Source organism: Rhinoraja longicauda, chromosome 13, assembly GCF_053455715.1.
Source record: "Rhinoraja longicauda isolate Sanriku21f chromosome 13, sRhiLon1.1, whole genome shotgun sequence".
Classification (NCBI taxonomy): Eukaryota; Metazoa; Chordata; class Chondrichthyes; order Rajiformes; family Arhynchobatidae; genus Rhinoraja; species Rhinoraja longicauda.
In genome coordinates this window covers 20,863,583-20,885,651 of record NC_135965.1, presented here as the reverse complement: position 1 = coordinate 20,885,651, position 22,069 = coordinate 20,863,583, and the positions used below count along the sequence as shown (strand labels likewise).

Genomic DNA, 22,069 nt, shown 5'->3' with positions numbered 1-22,069 from the left:
GTAAAGGCTTTGAATTCAACCTGTCGTTGCAACAAGGCTACGGGATTTACAAGATCTCGCAAGAAAGTAACTGCACTAGTCAGGAAAGTAAATCTCGGTCCCACCACAACCTTGTCGACCATCCGTCCGACTGCTGCAAGTTTCTTCCTGGGCGGAACCAGGAGATGGTTTGCGACGCGCCAGCGGAGATCAGCACCACTGCCCCGCTGGACAGCTTCCCACGCGCGAATCCACACAAAGACAACACAAGCCAGGACACGAACACAGGACAATCGCTTTCTGGCTCTCCGGATGGTGCAGAAGACAAACTAACGCAGGAGGAAGGGCGTAAACCAGAACTTGTGGACTGGGAGTGGTACCGTAGTAAATCTGAAAGGACTCCAAGACAGGTGAGTGTATTGGGAAAGCAAATATGAATGCAGACCAGTGATCTCCACGCAGTGAAATACAAATCCCAAGGTTTGGCAAAAGTGGAGCCTAACGATTTGGAAAAATGCTTATTAAATTAGTCATAGAGTCACACAACATGGATACATGCCATTCGGCCCAACTTGTCCATGCAGACCAAGATCCTCCACCTCAACTAGTCCCAATCAATCAATTTATGATTTACCCAAACATGCAAATAATTGTTCCAAAATTGTGTGACAAGGTTTTTTTCCATAAAGGTATACAGCATGGAACAGCATGAACATGTGGCAACGGAGAAAGAGCGGGAGATTGAAACTGATCTACTAAGGGTTAGTCTGGAGTCAATGGGATGAATGGCTCTTTCTGTGAAATTGCAGGAAGGCTCCAGGGAGCATGATGGGTTATCCAAACTTCTCGCCCAATTGTCTATTGAAATTGAGACACAATGAACTGTGGATGCTGGAATCTTGAGCAAATCACAAAGTGCTGGCGTATTTCAACGGGTCAGGCAGCATCTGTGGAGGGAATGGAAAGGCGAAAAAGAGTGCAGGGAAATGGTGATGAGGTAGAACATTGGCCATGAGTGCAGGAACAGTTTCAAGGGGCTGAATGGCTGTAATTCTGTTCCTTTTTCTGATGCTCATGTTTTTGTTCTGACCTCCAGAAACCCAGTGCATGGAAACGGGTCCTTCATTCTTATTTGTCAATGCCAATCAAGATGTCTATTTGTAGTCCATCCCATTTGGCTGTGTTTGGCCCCAATCCCTCTAAATCTGTCATATCATGTGCCTGTCCAAGTGTCTTTTTATTGTACCTGCATCACTACCTCCTCTGACAACTCGTTCTGTGCATCCAACACCATTTGTGTGAAACATCTCCACTTAAATCTGCACCACTTAATCTGATAATTATCAAGCATATCCACTTCACACCCTGAATCACAGTGGCGTATATCTATTTGGTTGAAAAAGAAAATGTATTTAGCAAGTTATATTTGTTTACAGATTTGATATTTTCTATCCATAAAAGAATATAAATGTCAATATCTCTTGCCACAAATAGATTCAGGAGAAATGTTTATATTGTCATTTACCATAATTCATGCAATCCAGCAACTTAGACCCAAAGATCTTGCCAGTAGCTCTCAGATTTTCATTTCTGAATTAAAGCTATGCCTAACGAATACAGTGAATTAGGGAAGGTAAGATTAATTGACTTAAAATCATTTCCTCTTCTATTAAATTTAGTATATCTCCAATGACTTTAAGCTTTAGACAGAGATACAATGCAGAAACAGGCATTTCGGCCCAAGTCCATGCCAACAACCAATCACCCTACACACTAACACCACCCTACACACCAGGGATGATTTTACAACTTTAACCAAGCCAATTAACATACACACCTCCAAGTCTTTGGAGTGTGGGAGGAAACCGGAGCACCTAGAGAAAACACATGTGGTCACAGGGAGAATGTAAAAAACTCCATACAGACGGCACCCATAGTCAGGATTGAACCTGAGTCTCTGGCACTGTAAGGCAGCAAATCTACCGCTGTGCCACTGTGCCGCCCAAGCACTAACTAAGACTTCTAACTTCTGCAGTTGCACGGTACAAAACATACTGTCAAGTTGCATCACATCTTAGTTTGAGAACACCTTGGCCCAAGAGTGCAAGAAATCGCAGAGAGTTGTAGATATAGCCCAGTCCATCACATAGACTAAACTCCCCATCATTGACTCCATCTATACCTCATGCTGCTTCGGAAAAGCAGCCAACATAATCAAAGACTTGTCTCAACCTTGTTATTTCTTCTTCCCCCTGGTCTCATTGGGCAGAAGGTACAGAAACTTGAACGCACACCACCGGACTCAAGAACAGCTTCTCCCCCTCTGTTATCAGGCTTCTGAACGGTCCTTTCATAAGCTAGGGTACTGTCTGATTTATGTGTTGTCTTTATGTGGAGTATTATCTGGCCTAATTGGATAGCATGCAAAACCAAGCTCTTCACTGTACCTCAGTACATGTGACAATATTTAACTTAAACCTAGCCCTAAATCTACTTCCAACATGACTATATAAGGCTTTTAAATGTGTTTCTGTCATTGCTTGCATACCCTTACTTTTCAACAATTCTGAAAATTCAAATGAATAGAAATAGCTAAAATTAGACATTGATTCTGTCTGTCAAAATGACAATGCGATAACACAAGTCAAATTCTGTCAAGCTTATTTATATTTCAAGAAATAGACAATAGATTGAATTTGTAAGAAGCTTTTCATGACTGAGGTCTTCAAAGCGCTTCACATAGAAGACAATTGCTTTTGAAATGTTCCCATTGTTGTAACCTTGGAGCTAAGAGCACAGAGAGACTTGTTAGAGATGCACAAGATGTCAGACTTATAGTTGATTGGGAGAATGTGTTCCCTGCAAAGGAACAAGGGGAAACGTCAGAGAGCAGTTTGGATCTGGAGTTCATGAGCTGTAAGGGTGTCTTCAAAAAAGTATTTGATGGGCATGTGGCAATGGAGATAGAGCGGGAGATTGAAACTGACATCACTGCTCATCTGGGGGTTACGATGGAGTCAATGGAATGAATGGCTACTTCTCTGGAAGTGCGGTAATGCATCAGGAAGCTATCCAAACTTCAAGGCTATTAAAATTGAGACACAATGAACTGCAGACGTTGGAATCTTCAGCAAAACACAATGTGCAGTGGTAACTCAGCTGGTCAGGAAGCATCTATGGAGGGAATGGATAGGATACAAAGAGTGGTCCTGACCCCAAACATTGTCTATCCAGAGATTCTGCCTGACCCTACTCCAGCAAGGGGGGGGGGGGGGGGGTGCCAATCAGATGCGTAAAAAGAAATAAAGATAAGGAAAGAGTTGAAAGATTCAAAGGAAAAGAGGCAGAGAGAGAGAAGGAAGAGACATCAAGGAACGGACAAAAGAACAGTTCTAAAAGTTTTTAAAGATTTCCTGAAAGAAGTTAGAACCTTGAGTTGGGACCCTTCTTCAGAGATTGTTGTATATTTCCCTCCACAGATAAACGTTGTGATACTGAGTCAACTACCACCTCCGGCAGCTTGTTTCATACCACCACCAACCTTTGTGTGAAAAAATGACCCCTTTACAATCTCTCCCCCCGTTACCTTAAACCTATGTCCTCTGATTCTTGATTCCCCTACTCTGGGCAAGAAACTCTGTGCATTTACCTGATCAGAGGCCATTTAATCTGCAAATCTGAATGTCTTTTGGAGTTGGGAGGAAACCAGAGCACCCAGAGAAAACCCACGCAGTCAGAGGGGGAACATAGGCAATGTCACTTGCGGTCTGTAAATTGCTGGTCAAGTTCTCCATTAATTTTTCCACTGATTCATGGCCATGTGTTTGTAAGGTCAGCAACAAAAATACTAGGCAATTGAAACAATCCTTGAAACATCTCATCCATGTTAAAACAGAATGGCGACATGGGTGGCAGAATGGCCAGGATGTTTCAAGGGCCTGAATGTTCATAACTCTGCCCCTGTTACTGATGCTCGTGTTTCTGTTCTTGTCTCCAGAGACCCAGTGCGCTGTCGATCCCTGTGTGCGCCTTCCAAGGGATGGTGTCGCTGCACACGCCCTCAACCGGCAAGACCCTCTCGCTGTCCACGTACGAGATCAGCGGCGACGGGCGGAAGATCGGTCCGCTGGCCAAGAAGGTGGAGGTTTACCGCTCCAAGAGCGTGGGTCACGAGCCGAGCAGCGAGGACTCGCCAAGCAGCTTGGCCGACACCAGCGTCAAGATCCACCTGGAGGTGGTGGAGATCTGCGAGAACGAGGAGGCCTTGGATACGGTCTCCATCGTCAGCAACATCAGCCAGTCCTCTGCCCAAGCCCGCTCGCCTTCCCTGCGTTACTCCCGCCGCGAGAACCGCTTCATCTCCGTGGACCTGACGGAGTCGGCCTCCTACTCCCTGCTCATCCCCACCAACCACTCCGGCAGCGACATCAGCATCTCCATCCCCGACACGGTGGAAGCTCACCGGCGGAACAGCCACAAGCAACACCAGGACAGGTCCGGCTACCAGGAAGAGATCCAGCTCCTCAATGAGGCTTACAGGAGGCAGGAGGAAGCATCGAAAAACTGCTGACCCATGCAGGGACCAGTATTAGTTTAGTTTCGGAGATACAGCATGGAAACAGGCCCTTCCGGTCACAAACAGGTCCATGCTGACCAGCGATCACCCAGGAGGCACGGTGGCGCAGCGATAGAGTTGCTCCCTTACAGCATCAGAGACGCGGGTTCAATCCTGACTACAGGTGCTGTCTATATGGAGTTTGTATGTTCTCCCTGTGACCACATGGGTTTTCTCTGGGTGCTCCAGTTTCGTCCCACATGTACAGGTTTGTAGGCTAATTGGCTTGGTAAAATTGAAAATTGTCTCTAGTGTGTGTAGGCTGGTGTTAGTATGCGGGGATCGCTGGTCGGCGCGGTCTGGGTGGGCTGGAGGGCCTGCTGTTTCCCTGCTGTATCTCTAAACTAAACTAAACAAAAATATTGTTTAATTGAGTTTAGTTTAATTGAGTTTAGTTTAGAGATGCAGCATGGAAACAGGCCCTTTGGCCCACCGAGTCCGTGCCGACCAGCAATCACCCCTTAGTTGAGTTTAGTTTAATTTAGAGTTACAGCGTGGAAACAGGCCATTTGGCCCACTGAGTCCACGCTGATTAGTGATTGTCCCTACACTAGTTCTATCCTACATTGTCATTGAGCCATAGCGTCATACAGCATCGAAACAGGCCCTTCAGCCCAACTGGCCCAGGCCGAACAACATGCCTCATCTACATTAGTCCTACCTGCCTGCACTTAGCCATAACCTCTAAAACTATCCTGTCCATGTACCTGTCCAAATGTCTCTTAAACCTAATAATAGCACCTCCCTCAACTGCACAGTTGTGGATAAGTTGCAGAAGCCAATTAACCTACAAACCTGCACGTCTTTGCAATATGACACGGAATCGGAGCACCCAGCGAAAACCCACGCGGTTATAGGGATATGCATAAACTCCATACAGACAGCACCCATAGTCAGGATGGAAACCCGGTTCTCTGGCAGTAACGCAGCAACTCCACCGCTGCATCTTGGGTGGCAATTGTCACAGGGTGTTTCCATTTAGTCATCTCAGATCCTTCACCAATTCATGACTGCACTAGTGACCTTATTCAATCAACCTACCTTCTCCCATGTCCATGAATATTTCTCAGATTTTTCCCAATTTTATCTCAATGGAGATGTGCAGGACAAGTTCTTTACACAGAGGGTGGTGGGGGCCTAGAACACATTGCCTGCGGTGGTGGAAGCAGGTACAATAGTGGCATTTAAGATGCTTCTGGATAGACACATGGAAGTACAGAGAATGGAGGGTTATAGATTGTGTGTAGGCAGAGGAGATTAGTTAACAACATCATATTTAGCACAAACATTGTCAGCTGAAGGGCCCATCCTTGTGCTGTGCTGTTCTATGTTTCATGCACCATGTTCAGATTTTAACCTAACCATTGGACCTACATCAGGGCAGCACAGTGGTGCAGCGATAGAATTACTGCTTTACAGCGCCAGAGACCTAGGTTAATTCCTGACTATGGGTGCTGTCTATGTGAAGTTTATACATTCTACCTGTGACCTTGTGAGCTTTCTCCAGGTGCTCCGGTTTCCTCCCACATTCCTAAGATGTGCGGGTTTGTAGATTAACGGGCATCTGTAAATTATCCTAAATGTATAGGTTGATCGCTGGTTGGCATGGACTCGGTGGGCTGAAGGGATGTTGTATCTCTGAACTAAACTGAACTAAACTAAACTGTACATTCTGATACCCCCTCTGCAATAGAAGTGTTTCCTGACCTTTCTGCAGATACTTTGGTTCCATTAAACCTGGTCCCTTAGTCTACTCTTACCAATCAATGAAAAACGTTCTCTCTCAGCACTCTTAAAGAGTTCTAAGTACATTGAAAGATTTGTTCAAATTTCGGCATCATCTACCAGATTCTAGGAAATGTGACAATATATCAGACACCAGACCTGCAAGAGTTAATTAATAATAGATCATACAAACCATTGCCAAAACGAAACAAACTAGGCACAAAACCATTAAATTGTCACTGCCATACCTCCCAAAGCCAATATATTCTATGTAGACCAATTCTTATCTACCTGCACATAATCCATATCCCTCCATTCCCTGCCAAGAACTGCTCCAGGTGTAAACAGGGCTTGGCATTGCTTTGATAGTGTTTCCATCTCATGAAACCCATTATTCAAACTTTAAAGGCCAACTTTCTATTTGGGTTATCCACCACACTGGTATTCTTGGATTTAGAGGAATGAAAGGGGACCTCTTTCAAACATGAGATTTAGAGAGGTGCTTCATCGGCAAGGATTGGGCTGAATGGCCTGTTTCAATGCTGTACAATTCTGAACCTAAGAATTCTCAGTTATCAAATTTTTGATTTTCTCTCAAGATAAATAAAAGAAAGCTAATGCCTTTTTTTAGTACTCACATTATGTACAGAGTTCAGGGCTTCCAATTTAGGAAGAGTCTGCAATCATGTTCAAACATGTCAGTTTTTTCAATAGAAATTTCATTTTGGTTTAATAATTTTTTACTCGGATTTGTATTTTGAAAACTTCGAAGTAACATTAAATCTGTTCCTTTGCCTGTTTGAGAGTGGTGTCAGCTGATAATTCCTGAAAATAGCTTCACCGTAAAATCAGATCACAGCTGTCTTGCAGCACCAGAGTTCGATCCTCCTTTCCGGTGCTGTCTGTGTGGAGTTTGCATGTTCTCCCTGTGACCACGTGGGTTTCCACAGGGTGCTCCTGTTTCCTCCCACATCCCAAAAACGTGTGACTTGGTAGGTTAGTTAGCTGCTGTAAATTGTCGCTTGTGAATGGTGGAATTTGGGAGATGATGGGAATATGGGTTGAATAAAATGGGGTTAGTGTAGGATTAGTGTAAAAGGGTACTTGATGTGTGGCCTGTTTCCATTCTGAAAGACTCTGTTATCGAATGATTATTGCCTGTGGTCATTTTGATCTTAAATAATGGAAAAGGACAAAAAATGACCACTTCATTGGTCTCATTTTCTGCGGGTTCACTTTCTAAACAAGATAATTTTTAATGTTTAATAGCTTTTGCAGCTTGCAAATAAAATACATTCCATTACTGAAAACATCATTAATGGGGCGGCACAATGCATAGCGGTAAAGCTGCTGCCTTGTAGCGCCAGAGACCCAGGTTCAATCCTGGCCACAGGTGCTGTCTGTACCCAGTTTGTACATTCTCCTTAAGACCCTGTTGGTTTTCTCCAGGTTCTGCAGTTTCCTTCCACACTCCAAAGACGTTTTTAGATTAATTGGCTTCAGTAAAAATTGTAAATTGTACCTGGTGTGTGGATAGTGTTTGTGTATGGGGTGATTGCTGGTTGGCGCAGATTTGTTGGGCCAAAGAGCCTGTTTCTGCGCTGTACCTGTAAACTATATTACATTTTAAGACTTTAGTCAAAGAACTTCTTATGTCTGGGATTCTCCAGTGTGAACATGGGTGTTAAAAAAACACGAGTTAGGCAGGGTGGGTAGAAGAGAAAACTAAATATGTAATTCAAAATGAAATTAAAAAATGGAGGGGAGAACTGTGAGCTGATAAGCACACAATCACAAAAGAACAGCCAAAGATTCATTGGTTGGAATCCTTTCCCGAATGCGATGAGAAATCGCTAACAAAGTTTGTTTTTCCTCATTAATGAATGACCAACATAGAACAGTCCAGCATAGGAACGGGCCTTTCAGCCCACAATGTTTGTGCCGGACATGATGCCCAGTTCAACTGATCCCATTTGCCTGTACATGATCCATATCCCTCTATTCTTTGCACTTCCATGTGCCTATCTAAAAGCCTCTTAAATGCCACTATCGTATCTGCCTCCACCGCCACTCTTGGCAATACATTCCAGGTCCCCATCACCCTCTTGTGTTAAAAAACTTGCCCCACCCATCTCCATTAAACGTTCCCCCTCTCACCTTCTAATGTTGGACATTTCCACCCTGGATAAAAGGTTCTGACTGCCTACCCTGTCTATGCCTCTCAGGATTTCAGATACTTCCAGCTGATCTCCCCTCAACCTCTGATATTGCAGAGAAAACAAACCAAGTTCCCACCATGGGAAAAAAGGGGTTCTAGCTGTCTCAACTTCTGACTGACTATCTTGGAATCAATGATAATTTGGAAGATCATCGATAATTTGGAAGATCATTCGACCCATCGAGTCTGCTCTACCATTCAATCTTTGCTGTTCTATGTTTCCCTCAACCACATTCTCCTCCTTGTAACCTTTGACACCTTTTCTAAGGGGGGGCACTGAGAACTATGAAATTGACATTTGAGAAATAACTTTTGCTTCAATCTTTGATACCAATTATACTGTCCAAGTTGTATATATTCTTTAAAAAGTTGCATTCTTTCCATAATTTGAGCAGCATTTTAAAAAAAAACGAATCTATGGGTCCAGTCCTTGCCATACAGTGAATCTCTGGCTGTTGTGTTGTGATTTAACATTTGATTTAGCTTGGTTTCCATTTAAAATTTGTATAGGCCTGTATTTTTGACACTTTGTGTCATTCACTTGCAAGCTCAGTTGTCCTGCTGCTGTTTTGGTGACTTAAAATGTACAAAAATAAAATAAAACATTTGAGTTTTCTCCTTTGTAATTAGTTTTTATATATCACTATCAATGTTTGCTTGGTTGCTCACCATGGAATCCAACATGTAATCCAAGGAGGAATTGTGTGGAAACTAATTCAGCACAATATCGGTTGGGCAGGTGGACTGAGGAATGGTTGATGCAATTTAATACGAAGAAATGTGCATCACTAACATGGGCAGAACCTACGCAGTGAATGGTGGGGCTGTGGGGAATGTTGTAGAGCAGAGGGATTTAGGAGTGCAGGAACATAGTTGCTTGAAAGTAGTGTCACAGGTAGATAGGGTGGTCAAAAAGGCTTTTGGCACAGTGGCCTTCATCAGTCAGATTTTGGGGGAGGGGATCATATTGAATGAATGAATGAATAAATAAGTTTATTGGCCAAGTATGCATATACAAGGAATGTGCCTTGGTGCTCCGCTCCCAAATGACAACACAAACACACAGTTAACAATTAAGAATAAGGCATAACCACATCAAAACAATAAGGATACAACATTACGGTCTAAACATGTGGGTGAAAATAAACCAGAGCAAAAAAGAGACCACAGACTTTGGTTCTGGAATAGAACTATCACTCGTGGAAAAAAGCTGTTTTTATGTCTGGCTGTGGCTGCTTTGACAGTCCGGAGTCGCCTTCCAGAGGGAAGTGCTTCGAAGAGTTTGTGGCCAACGTGAGAGGGGTCAGAGATGATCTTGCCCGCTCGCTTCCTGGCCCTTGCAGCGTACAGTTCGTCAATGGGGGGAAGGTTGCAGCCAACAACCTTTTCAGCTGTGCGAACGATCCGTTGCAGCCTCCGGATGTCATGCTTGGTGCCTGAGCCAAACCAGACCATATTGCAGTTATATAAGACGTTGGTGAGGCCACGTTTAGGATATTGCGTTCAGTTGTGGGCACCATGTTATAGGAAAGATGTTGTCCAGCTGGAAAGGATATAGGGAAGATTTACAAGGATGTTGCCAGGACTTAAGGGCCTGAGCTAAAGAGAGTAGTTGAGCAGGCTAAGACTATTCCTTGGAGCACAGGGGGTGATCTTATAGAAGTGTACAAAATCGTGAGAGGAATAGATTGGGTAAATGCACAAAGTAGTGGAATTGAGAATCAGAGACATAGGTTTAAGGTGAGGGGGGAAAGATTTAATAGGAACCTGAGGGCTAACTTTTTTACACAAAGGGCAGTAGGTATATGGAACGAGCAGTCAGAGGAGGTAGTTGAGGCAGTACTATCGCAACGTTTAAGAATCATTTAGATGGGTACATGGATAGAATAGCTTTAGAGGGATATGGACCAAATGCAGGCAGGTGGGACTAGTGTAGATGGGACGTTGGTCAGTGTGGGCAAGTTGGGCCGATGGATCTGTTTCTACGCTGTATGACTCCATGACTCTAATAGGGGAAACTGGAATTTAAATGTTCAACAGTGCTTCGTTTGACACATGAGGAATTGCAGTGAAATTATTTTTGCATATTTGCACATGTGGGCGCCGCGCTGTTTCAAAGTCCAAAGTCCGGTCCGCCCGCGCTCTCGGTCCAGGTAATCCCAAGGCTTCTGCAGGGCCTCCCTCTGTCGCCCGCGGCTGGCTTGGCCCGGGAACCTCTGTAGGTTTATTTACAGAGGCCAATTAACCTACAAACCTGCACGTCTTTGGGATGTGGAAGGAAACTGGAGCACCGAGAGGAAACCCATGAGAGCTCACAGGGAGAACGTGCAAACTCTACACAGTCAGCACTATATTGATCTGTGCTGTGATTATTCTTGCTGAGAGATTGGTGCAATGTCTCTGTTGGTTTGTTATGAGATTGTTCTCACTGTAACATCCATCCCTGGCTCCCTGCTGGTCTTTACTGGGATTATTCTTGCTGTGGACTCCATCCTATGCTTTCTGTTGGTTCCTACTGGGATTATTTTTGGCTGCAGGATCCATCCAATGCTCCCTGCTGGGATTATTTTTGTTGTGGTATCTATCCACATCTTCCTGCTGGGTTAATTCTTGCAAAGAGATTGGTGCAATGTCTCTGCTAGTTTCTACTGGGATTATTCTTGCTGTAGGATCCACACAATGCTCCCTGTTGGGATTGCTCCTGCAGAGAGACTGACCCATGGCTCCCTGCTGGTCTTTGCTGGAATTATTCCTGCAGAGAGATTGGTGCAATACTCCCTGTGGGATTATCCCTGCTGTCCGATCCATGTAGTGCTCCCTTCTGTTTTCCTACTGGGATTATTCATGCAGAGAATGTGATCCAGTGCTCTCTGGCTGGATGGTGACGTCATGCAGAATTGTCTGTGACGCCATCGGGCGGCGCCGGCCGGTTGTGACGCCATCGGGCGGCGCCGGGCACAGCGGGCGGGCGGTCGGTCGGTCGGACAGCGGGTGGAGGCGGCGGCGGCGGCAGCGATGAGTTCGGGTTACCGCAGGGACTGGCGCGGCGGCGGCGGCGGCGGCGGTGGTGGTGGAGGGGGCTCCTCGTCAGCGGCCGCCGGCGGCGGCTGGGACAGCTCGGGTCCCGGGGCCGGGCCTGGCGGGGGTCGGGGCCGGCACCCTGGGCACCTGAAGGGCAAGGACATCGGCCTGTGGTACTCCAAGCGGCAGGGCAACAGGAGCAAGGAGCTGGAGCGCAATGAGGTGAGCGGCAGGCGGGCGGGGGCATTAGACGGTGGAGAGGGGGGGGGGGCAAGGAGCTGAGGCTCAAGCGGGAGAGGAGCTGGAGGGCAAGGAGGGGAGGGGAGGGGAGGGGGTGAAAGAAGTGAGTGGGGAGTAGAGTGGGCAGGGAAACAAGGCGGGGAGGGTGCGGGGCCTGTGGGGAGGGGTGTAGGGCCTTTGGGGAGGGGTTGGGGCGGAGGGGATGGGGACAGGGAGAGGATGGGGGCATGAAACAGGAGTACAGGAAGGTAAGGGGAGGGGGAGAAAGAAGTTGGTGAGATGGCGGGATGAGTGTGATGGGCAAAGAGTTGGGGCATGGTGGCGAGGAGTAGTGGGGGAGGGCAGTGGATGGGGTGGCAAAGAGCAGGACTGCAAAGAGGTCGGGGTGGGGAGAGTGGAGGGTGTAGGGCAAGGAGGTGTGGAGGTGACTGGGGAAATGGGGGGCAAAGAGGAGGATCATAAGAGATGAAGTCAGGGATGGAGAGGGGCTGAGGAGGGTGGCAGCATGGAGGTGAGGAAGAGAATGGGATGGAAGGCAAGGAGCACAAGTACGCAAGGGAGAATTGGGGGGAGACTAGGGGGAAAAGGAGGTGAGAGGGAGGAGTTGTGTATGGATGGTATGGTTAGGAAACTGGGGATGGAGTTTGGAGGCTGAGAAGATAGTTAGACAGTGGGAAGAGGAGTGGGTGATAGTAATCAGGAGGCTGGGTGTGGTTGGCAAGGAGCAGGAGGCAGTAGGGTCTGTTGAGGTTCATGCAGACAGGTGGGGCTTTGAGGGGTGATAGTGAATTTGGGGTACCAGGGAAGAATTTGGAGGGGTGAGGGAGATGGCATGTTGGGGGGTTTATTTGGTGTTGTGGGGAGGGGGAATGAGTGAGAGCTAGGGGTTGCTGCCAGAGAATTTTGGAGGGGTGGTGAGTTAGTGGGTAGGATGGTTGGGGGGGTGCTTCCAGGGAACATTTTGTGGGGTGGGGTGTGTGAGTGGTCGGGATGCTGGGGGAGGATTTGAAGGGTGTGAGGGCGGGCAGGAGTGGGCGAGGTAAGGGAATGTTCTCCATCATGCAGCACCTCATCAGTAACTTCCTACCTTGCCTTCAATGGTATGCTGGGTGTACAGTTCCACAGTTTACACTAAAACTCTGATAATTGCAAACTGTTGGGCTGAGTCGAACGAGCAGATTCTTTGGACTGTGGGATGATACACGCAACACTCAAAAGCATTGACGTACAGAGGGATCTTGAGGTCCACGTCCATAACTCTTTGAAAGTGGCAACGCCAGTAGATAGAGTGGTAAAGAAGGCATATGATATCCTTGCTCTCAATGGTTGCAGCATTAAATATAATAGTCAGGAAGTCAAGACTTTGATGAGGCCGCGTTTGAAGTACTGCTCGCAGTTCTGGTCGCCCCATTACAGGAAGGGCGTAGAGGCTTTTGAAACGGTGCAGAGGAGGTTTGCCAGAAAGATGCCTGGATTAGGGGGGTTTTAGCTACAGGTGGAAGTTGGATAGACTCGGGTTGTTTTCTCTGGAATGTCGGAAGTTGAGGGGAGACTTGATAAAAGTATATAAAATTATGAGAGGCATAGATTGGGTAAACGGTCAAAACCTTTTTCCCAGGAAGGAAAAATCAAATACTAGAAGACATGAGAAGCAAAGTTTAAAGGAGATGTGTGGGGCAAGTCTTTTATACAGAGAGGGTGGTGAGTGCCTGGAACACGCTGCCAGGGATGGTGATGGAGGTAGGTGCGATAGGATCATGTAAGAGACGTTTGGATAGGCACATAGATATTCAAGGAATGGAGGGATGTGGATTATGTGCGGCTTATTAGTCTTGTCATCATGTTTGGCATGAACATTGTGGGTTGAAGGTCCTGATCCTGTGCTGTGTGCTCTATATACATGTTCTGTATGGACTTTATTCTTCCATGCTACTTGGTGGCATAAGATATATTCCAGTGAATCTGGTGAGTTTCAGAGGAGCGTGGGAAAGAAATCCTGGTGAGTTTTAGCTTGCAGGTTTAAGCTTGCTTGACATTTCAGCCATTTGTGGAGGGAATGGAAGGTGGTGTTTCAGGTCGGGACCCCTTGTCTGAGGAAGGATCCCAGCTAGAAGCATCATCTGCCCATTTCCTTCAACAGATGCTGCTTTTCCCACTATGTTTTTTCCAGCAGCTTTTTTTGTTTGCTGAAGATTCCACCATTTGTTGTCTATTTTGGGGGGTTTATTTAATGTTGTGGGTAGGGGGAATGAGTGAGAGCTAGGAGTTGCTGCCAGAGAATTTTGGAGGGGTGGTGAGTTAGTGGGTAGGATGGTTGGTGTGGGGGAGGGGTTCTTCCAGGAAACATTTTGTGGGGTGTGTGAGTGGTCGGGATGCTGGGGGAGGATTTGAAGGGTGTGAGGGCGGGCAGGAGTGGGCAAGGTAAGGGAATGTTCTCCATCATGCAGCACCTCATCAGTAACTTCCTACCTTGCCTTCAATGGTATGCTGGGTGTACAGTTCCACAGATCCCGAGTGTTTACACTAAAACTCTGATAATTGCAAACTGTTGGGCTGAGTCGAACGAGCAGATTCTTTGGACTGTGGGATGTTACACGCAACACTCAAAAGCATTGACGTACAGAGGGATCTTGAGGTCCACGTCCATAACTCTTTGAAAGTGGCAACGCCAATAGATAGAGTGGTAAAGAAGGCATATGATATCCTTGCTCTCAATGGTTGCAGCATTGAATATAATAGTCAGGAAGTCATCGTGTAGCTTCGTAAGACTTTGAGGAGGCTGCGTTTGAAGTACTGCTCGCAGTTCTGGTCGCATCATTACAGGAAGAGCGTAGAGGCTTTTGAAACGGTGCAGAGGAGGTTTGCCAGAAAGATGCCTGGATTAGGGGGGTTTTAGCTACAGGTAGAAGTTGGATAGACTCGGGTTGTTTTCTCTGGAATGTCGGAAGTTGAGGGGAGACTTGATAGAAGTATATAAAATTATGAGAGGCATAGATCGGGTAGACGGTCAAAACCTTTTTCCCAGGAAGGGAAAATCAAATATTAGAAGACATGAGAAGCAAAGTTTAAAGGAGATGTGTGGGGCAAGTCTTTTATACAGAGAGGGTGGTGAGTGCCTGGAACACGCTGCCAGGGCTGGTGATGGAGGTAGGTGCGATAAGATCATGTAAGAGACGTTTGGATAGGCACATAGATATTCAAGGAATGGAGGGATGTGGATTATGTGCGGCTTATTAGTCTTGTCATCATGTTTGGCATGAACATTGTGGGTTGAAGGTCCTGATCCTGTGCTGTGTGCTCTATATACATGTTCTGTATGGACTTTATTCTTCCATGCTACTTGGTGGCATAAGATATATTCCAGTGAATCTGGTGAGTTTCAAAGGAGCGTGGGAAAGAAATCCTGGTGAGTTTTAGCTTGCAGGTTTAAGCCTGCTTGACATTTCAGCCATTTGTGGAGGGAATGGAAGGTGGTGTTTCAGGTCGGGATGCCTTGTCTGAGGAAGGATCCCAGCTAGAAGCATCATCTGCCCATTTCCTTCAACAGATGCTGCTTTTCCCACTAAGTTTTTCCAGCAGCTTTTATTGTTTGCTGAAGATTCCACCATTTGTTGTCTATTTTGCCTTCAACCCTGGGCCTCCCTCTCTGAAAGAGAAGGAGGATTAATTAATATATATAAAAGTAAAAGGCAGCAGGGCAGATGAAAGGAAGAAAAGGTTGCATGCACTCAGCAAAAAAACTTTTCATTTACAGAGTTATACATTTTCTACGCAATCCCCTGAGTGACACTTCTGTTAGTATTAGCCCCTCGGGTTGCCCCATCATTCAGCATGATCTTGGTTGAGATTCAAGGAACTGCAGTTGTGGAATCTTGACCAAAACACCAAGTGCTGCAGCAACTCAAGGGGTCAGGCAGCATCAGTGGAGGACATGGATAGGTGACGTTTTGGGTTGGGATCCTTCTTCAGACTCATTTTTGTACCGATGACAGTCCTTTTTGTCTCTGGCATTTGTCACTTATTCCATCCATCTGCCGATCACCCCCCCCCCCCCCCCAACCTGTATCCACTTATCACTTGCGGGGCTTTGTCCCATCCCCACCTTTTTCTAGCTTTTCAAGCTTTCTTCATTCACTCTGAGGAAGGGTCCTGGCCCGAAACATTGCCAATCCATTCCTCCCACAGATGTTGCCTGGCCCGCTGAGTTATTCTAGCACTGTCCCGACCCAAAACATCACCTACCCATAGTCATAGAGTCTTACAGTGTGGAAACAGGCCCTTCGCCCAACTTGCCCACACCGACCAACATGTCCCATCTACACTAGTCCCACCTGCCGGCGCTATGCCTATATCCCTCTAAACCTGCCCTGTCCATGTACCTGTCTAAATGTTTCTTAAAACATTTGTGATGGTACGTGCCGCAACTACCTCCTCCGACAGCTCGTTTCATACACCCACCACTCTTTGTGTGAAGAAAATCCATGTCCTTCAGAGATACTGCCTGCTCCACTGAGTTACTTTATGTCCTTTTGGGTACACCAGCTTCTGCAGTTCCTTGTTTCTACACTTTGTGTTTTGATATTGGCTGATTTACCCCAGGCCTCAACCATTCTTCTGTGCCATGTTTTCCACAGCCCAAATACTGTGACCAGTAAATAATTTGTCTTTATCTTGAAATGCCTCTAGCGATCTAGCCTCTACAACCTCCTGGGGTAGAGAATTCCAGAGGCTCACTGCCATCTGCAAGAAGAAATTCCTAAGAACAACCGTTAAAAACCCAAGGAGTTGGTCATTTAAAACTACATCCCCTAATTAAAATTTCTCCCACTGGTGAAAATATCTAAAGTCTACCTTATTGCCCTTCACAGGGCTCGTGATAGAACAACCCTCTCATCTGCGGAATTAGCCTGAATTTCTTTTGGACAATGCCCAATTCCAATAAATTCTTTCTTCAATACAAGGGCCATAACACTGGTCATCTATTTCTAAATTTCATTCTTGCATTAAAGGCCTCTGTACCATTTGCATTCTAAACACTTGCTGCATCTGCCTGTGAACCTTTTGCAATCTGTGCCCTTAGGACATCTACATCCCTCTGCACTTGACTGAAATCTTCGCCAATTAGACCCAGTCTGCCTTCATAGAGTCATAGAGGGTGGAAGCAGCCCCTTCAGCCTGACTTCCAGGGCCATCCAGAGCTTCTGGCTGCAAACAATTTCAACTTCTCTACTTCTTTAGACAGAGGACGGTGAATCTGTGGAATTCATTGCCACAGATGGCTGTGGAGGCCAAGTCACTGGGTATTTTTAAAGCGGAGATTGATAGGTTCTTAATTAGTAAGGGTGTCAGGGGTTATGGGGAGAAGGCAGGGGAGTGGTGTTGAGAGGGAATGATAGGTTAGCCTTGATTGAATGGCAGAGTAGACTTGATGGGCCGAATGGTCTAATTCTGCTCCTATAACTTACGAACATAATTCCACACGTACCTGTCTGTCCTCGCCCTCCTCTGCTGCCAGAGTGAGGACAAATGGAAACTAGACGAACAGCCTTGCAATCTACTTGGGTAGTTTGCAACATGATGGATTAAACCGAAGATAGACACAAAAAGCTGGAGTAACTCAGCGGGACAGGTCCACCCAACCTGAAGAAGACTCCCGACCCAAAACTTCACCCATTCCTTCTCTCCATAGATACTGCCTGTCCCGCTGATTTACTCAGGCTTTTTGTGTCTATCTTTGGTTTAAATCAGTGTCTGCAGTTCATTCCTACACCTGATGGATTGACATTGAAAGACACAAAATACTGGAGTAACTCAGCAAGCCCGGCAGCAACTCTGGAGAACATGGATAGGAGACGTTTCAGGTTGGGATCCTTCAGACTTGTTGAATGATTCAATTCTAGCCAATTATGCTTTTTTTTGCAAACAATCCTGTAAAATCATACTAAAGATAAGCAATATCATAGATAGGTCCAAAAGTGCAACAAATGTAATGCAAGAATAGTAGACTTTACTGAGGTAGTACACAGTGTCTCCACGTCTTTGGTGCCAACTTGTGCCCTTCAAGTTTCAAATTTCTTAATATAATTTTATCTCGGCCTTAAAGGTCTATTGTCCATGTGGGGGCACTGGGTCGGTGGAAAGGTGCAGAACCGAAACATGATCTGTTCATCTTCTCCAGGGATGCCGCGTGACCTACTGAGTTACTCCAGCGTTTTGTTGTTTTTAAACCAGCATCTGTAGTTCCTTGTTTCTATGTATTGGCATTAACATTCAATTCTTCAGCTCTGGGTAACCTGCGTCCCATTGCACCACCTGTTGTACTTTAGCATGACTTGAATGTACTTGTGTATAGTGTGATTTGTCTGGATAGCATGCAGAACAAAAGCTTTTCACTGTATCTTGGTACACATGACAATAATGAACCAATACCGGTGCCAAATAAATGTCCTGTAAACACCGGGGAGTGCAGATGCTGGAACCTTGCGCAGAGCACAAAATGCTGGAGTAGCTCAGCAGGTCAGGCAGCATCTCTGGATGACATGGATATGATATAAGAAGATAACTGCAGATGCTGGTACAAATCGAAGGTATTTATTCACAAAATGCTGGAGTAACTCAGCAGGTCAGGCAGCATCTCGGGAGAGAAGCATCTCCCGAGATGCTGCCTGACCTGCTGAGTTACTCCAGCATTTTGTGAATAAATACCTTTGACATGGATATCAGACGTTTCAAATCAGGACCCTTCTTCAGACTGGATGTCCTGCCTCACTCTTGAAGAAATTTTATTTTCAATTGCGTTGCATAAGTATGAAACAAAAACACTGCATTTGTTTAATTAACTTTCCAGGCTTGATATTTTTTTTATTCTTCCACTATCCTGCCCTATCTACCTCGATGAATCTTTTGTTTGTAATTTGAGAATTTGCAAAATTAGTCATTGTCATGGTGCCGTACAGCACGGAAACAGGTTATTTTGCTCAACTTGACCATGCTGACTAAGATGTCTCATCTACACTGGTCCCACCTGCCTGCATTTGACCCATATAGCCTATAAACTTTTCCTGTCCATGTACCTGTCCAAATGTCTTTTAAATGTTGTTAAGCATTTAATTAGTGTCTGACCCTAAAGCAAATATCCAGATGCTGAAAACCTCATATAGAAAGAAAAATGGCAAGTGAGTGACAGTAGGACAGGTGGTGTTTGTGGAGCAAAATACAGTTGATGACTTAAATAGAGTAATACAGCATGGAAACAGGCCCTTCGGCCCAACTTGCCCACACCGACCAACATGTCCCATCTACTCTAGTCCGACATGCCAATTAAAAACCATCCACTAGAGTTGGTGCACCTTCTGTGTTTATTTTTAATTAATGCTTGTTTTTTTTTTTACTGATACTTAAGCAATGATTTCTTGGTTTAAAATAATTAATATATTCATGAATTATTGTTCGTCAGAGGGCAGTTGTGCAGATGGATGAAGCTCGAGAGGAACATATTACCCGACTACTGAACTCTGTCCAGACACGGAGCGACTACAAAGACCAGCGCCCCTCCGTGTCGGCCGACTCGAGCAGAAACTGGAGGTAGGGATGCAAGGAATTGCAGACGTTCGAATCTGGAGCAAAACACAAATTGCTGGAGTAACTCAATGGATCAGGCAATATCTGTGATGGAAATTTCGCTTCGGGACCCTTGTGTGACATAGTTGGGGTGGGGTTGCTCTGATGGTAAGGAATGATATTCATTCCCTTGCAAGGGGTGACATAGAATCAGGAGATGTTGAATCAGTATGGATAGAAATGAGAAATTGTAAGGGTAAAAAGACCCTAATGGGAGTTATCTATAGGCCCCCAAACAGTAGCCTCGACTTAGGGTGCAAGTTAAATCAGGAGATAAAATTGGCGTGTCAAAAATGTAATGCTACGGTGGTTATGGGAGATTTCAACATGCAGGTAGACTGGGAAAATCAGGTTGGAAATGGACCCCAGGAAAGAGAGTTTGTAGAGTGCCTTCGAGATGGATTCTTAGAACAGCTTGTACTGGAGCCTACCAGGGAGAAGGCAATTCTGGATTTAGTGTTGTGTAATGATCCTGATCTGATAAGGGGACTAGAGGTAAAAGAGCCATTAGGAGGCAGTGATCACAACATGATAAGTTTTACTCTGCAAATGGAAAGGCAGAAGGGAAAATCGGAAGTGTCGGTATTACAGTATAGCAAAGGGGATTACAGAGGCATGAGGCGGGAGCTGGCCAAAATTGATTGGAAGGAGGCCCTAGCAGGGAAGACGGTAGAACAGCAATGGCAGGTATTCCTGGGAATAATGCAGAGGTTGCAGGATCAATTTATTCCAAAGAGGTGGAAAGACTCTAAGGGGAGTAAGAGACACCTGTGGCTGACAAGGGAAGTCAGGGACAGCATAAAAATTAAGGAGAGGAAGTATAACATAGCAAAGAAGAGTGGGAAGACAGAGGATTGGGACTCTGTTAAAGAGCAACAAAAGTTAACTAAAAAGGCAATACGAGGAGAAAAGATGAGGTACGAGGGTAAACTAGCCAATAATATAAAGGAGGATAGCAAAAGTTTTTTTAGGTACGTGAAGAGGAAAAAAATAGTCAAGGCAAATGTGGGTCCCTTGAAGACAGAAGCAGGGGAATTTATTATGGGGAACAAAGAAATGGCAGACGAGTTAAACCGTTACTTTGGATCTGTCTTCACTGAGGAAGATACACACAATCTCCCAAATGTTCTAGGGGCTGGAGAACCTAGGGTGATGGAGGAACTGAAGGAAATCCACATTAGGCAGGAAATGGTTTTGGGTAGACTGATGGGACTGAAGGCTGATAAATCCCCAGGGCCTGATGGTCTGCATCCCAGAGTACTTAAGGAGGTGGCTCTAGAAATAGTGGAAGCATTGGAGATCATTTTTCAATGTTCTATAGATTCAGGATCAGTTCCTGTGGATTGGAGGATAGCAAATGTTATCCCACTTTTTAAGAAAGGAGGGAGAGAGAAAACGGGTAATTATAGACCAGTTAGTCTGACATCAGTGGTGGGGAAAATGCTGGAGTCAATTATAAAAGACGAAATTGCTGAGCATTTGGATAGCAGTAACGGGATCGTTCCGAGTCAGCATGGATTTACGAAGGGGAAATCATGCTTGACAAATCTACTGGAATTTTTTGAGGATGTAACTAGGAAAATTGACAAGGGAGAGTCAGTGGATGTGGTGTACCTCGACTTTCAGAAAGCCTTCGACAAGGTCCCACATAGGAGATTAGTGGGCAAAATTAGGGCACATGGTATTGGGGGTAGGGTACTGACATGGATAGAAAATTGGTTAACAGACAGAAAGCAAAGAGTGGGGATAAATGGGTCCCTTTCGGAATGGCAGGTAGTGACCAGTGGGGTACCGCAAGGTTCGGTGCTGGGACCCCAGCTATTTACGATATACATTAATGACTTAGACGGAGGGATTAAAAGTACCATTAGCAAATTTGCAGATGATACTAAGTTGGGGGGTAGTGTGAATTGTGAGGAAGATGCAATAAGGCTGCAGGGTGACCTGGACAGGTTGTGTGAGTGGGCGGATACATGGCAGATGCAGTTTAATGTAGATAAGTGTGAGGTTATTCACTTTGGAAGTAAGAATAGAAAACAGATTATTATCTGAATGGTGTCAAGTTAGGAGGAGGGGGAGTTCAACGAGATCTGGGTGTCCTAGTGCATCAGTCAATGAAAGGAAGCATGCAGGTTCAGCAGGCAGTGAAGAAAGCCAATGGAATGTTGGCCTTCGTAACAAGAGGAGTTGAGTATAGGAGCAAAGAGGTCCTTCTACAGTTGTACCGGGCCCTGGTGAGACCGCACCTGGAGTACTGTGTGCAGTTTTGGTCTCCAAATTTGAGGAAGGATATTCTTGCTATGGAGGGCGTGCAGCGTAGGTTCACTAGATTAATTCCCGGAATGGCGGGACTGTCGTATGTTGAAAGGCTGGAGCGATTGGGCTTGTATACACTGGAATTTAGAAGGATGAGGGGGGATCTTATTGAAACATATAAGATAATTAGGGGATTGGACACATTAGAGGCAGATAACATGTTCCCAATGTTGGGGGAGTCCAGAACAAGGGGCCACAGTTTGAGAATAAGGGGTAGGCCATTTAGAACGGAGATGAGGAAGAACTTTTTCAGTCAGAGGGTGGTGAAGGTGTGGAATTCTCTGCCTCAGAAGGCAGTGGAGGCCAGTTCGTTGGATGCTTTCAAGAGAGAGCTG

General features: G+C 45.6%; 2 protein-coding genes across 2 annotated transcripts in view; both read left to right on the top strand.

Annotated features, from left to right (window-relative positions):
* The window catches only part of LOC144599523 (putative G-protein coupled receptor 149), a 33,754-nt gene extending 24,659 nt beyond the window's left edge, over positions 1-9,095 (top strand). The window contains exons 4-5 of the mRNA XM_078410514.1: positions 7-389; positions 3,977-9,095. Of these exons, the coding sequence (XP_078266640.1) occupies positions 7-389; positions 3,977-4,549 (956 nt within the window). The 3' untranslated portion in view covers positions 4,550-9,095. The remainder of the gene's footprint in view (positions 1-6; positions 390-3,976) is intronic.
* Positions 9,096-11,499: 2,404 nt separating this feature from the next.
* dhx36 (DEAH (Asp-Glu-Ala-His) box polypeptide 36) overlaps positions 11,500-22,069 on the top strand; it is a 73,505-nt gene continuing 62,935 nt past the window's right edge. Inside the window, exons 1-2 of the mRNA XM_078410511.1 lie at positions 11,500-11,780; positions 19,255-19,382. Coding sequence (XP_078266637.1) covers positions 11,553-11,780; positions 19,255-19,382 — 356 coding nt within the window. The 5' untranslated portion in view covers positions 11,500-11,552. The remainder of the gene's footprint in view (positions 11,781-19,254; positions 19,383-22,069) is intronic.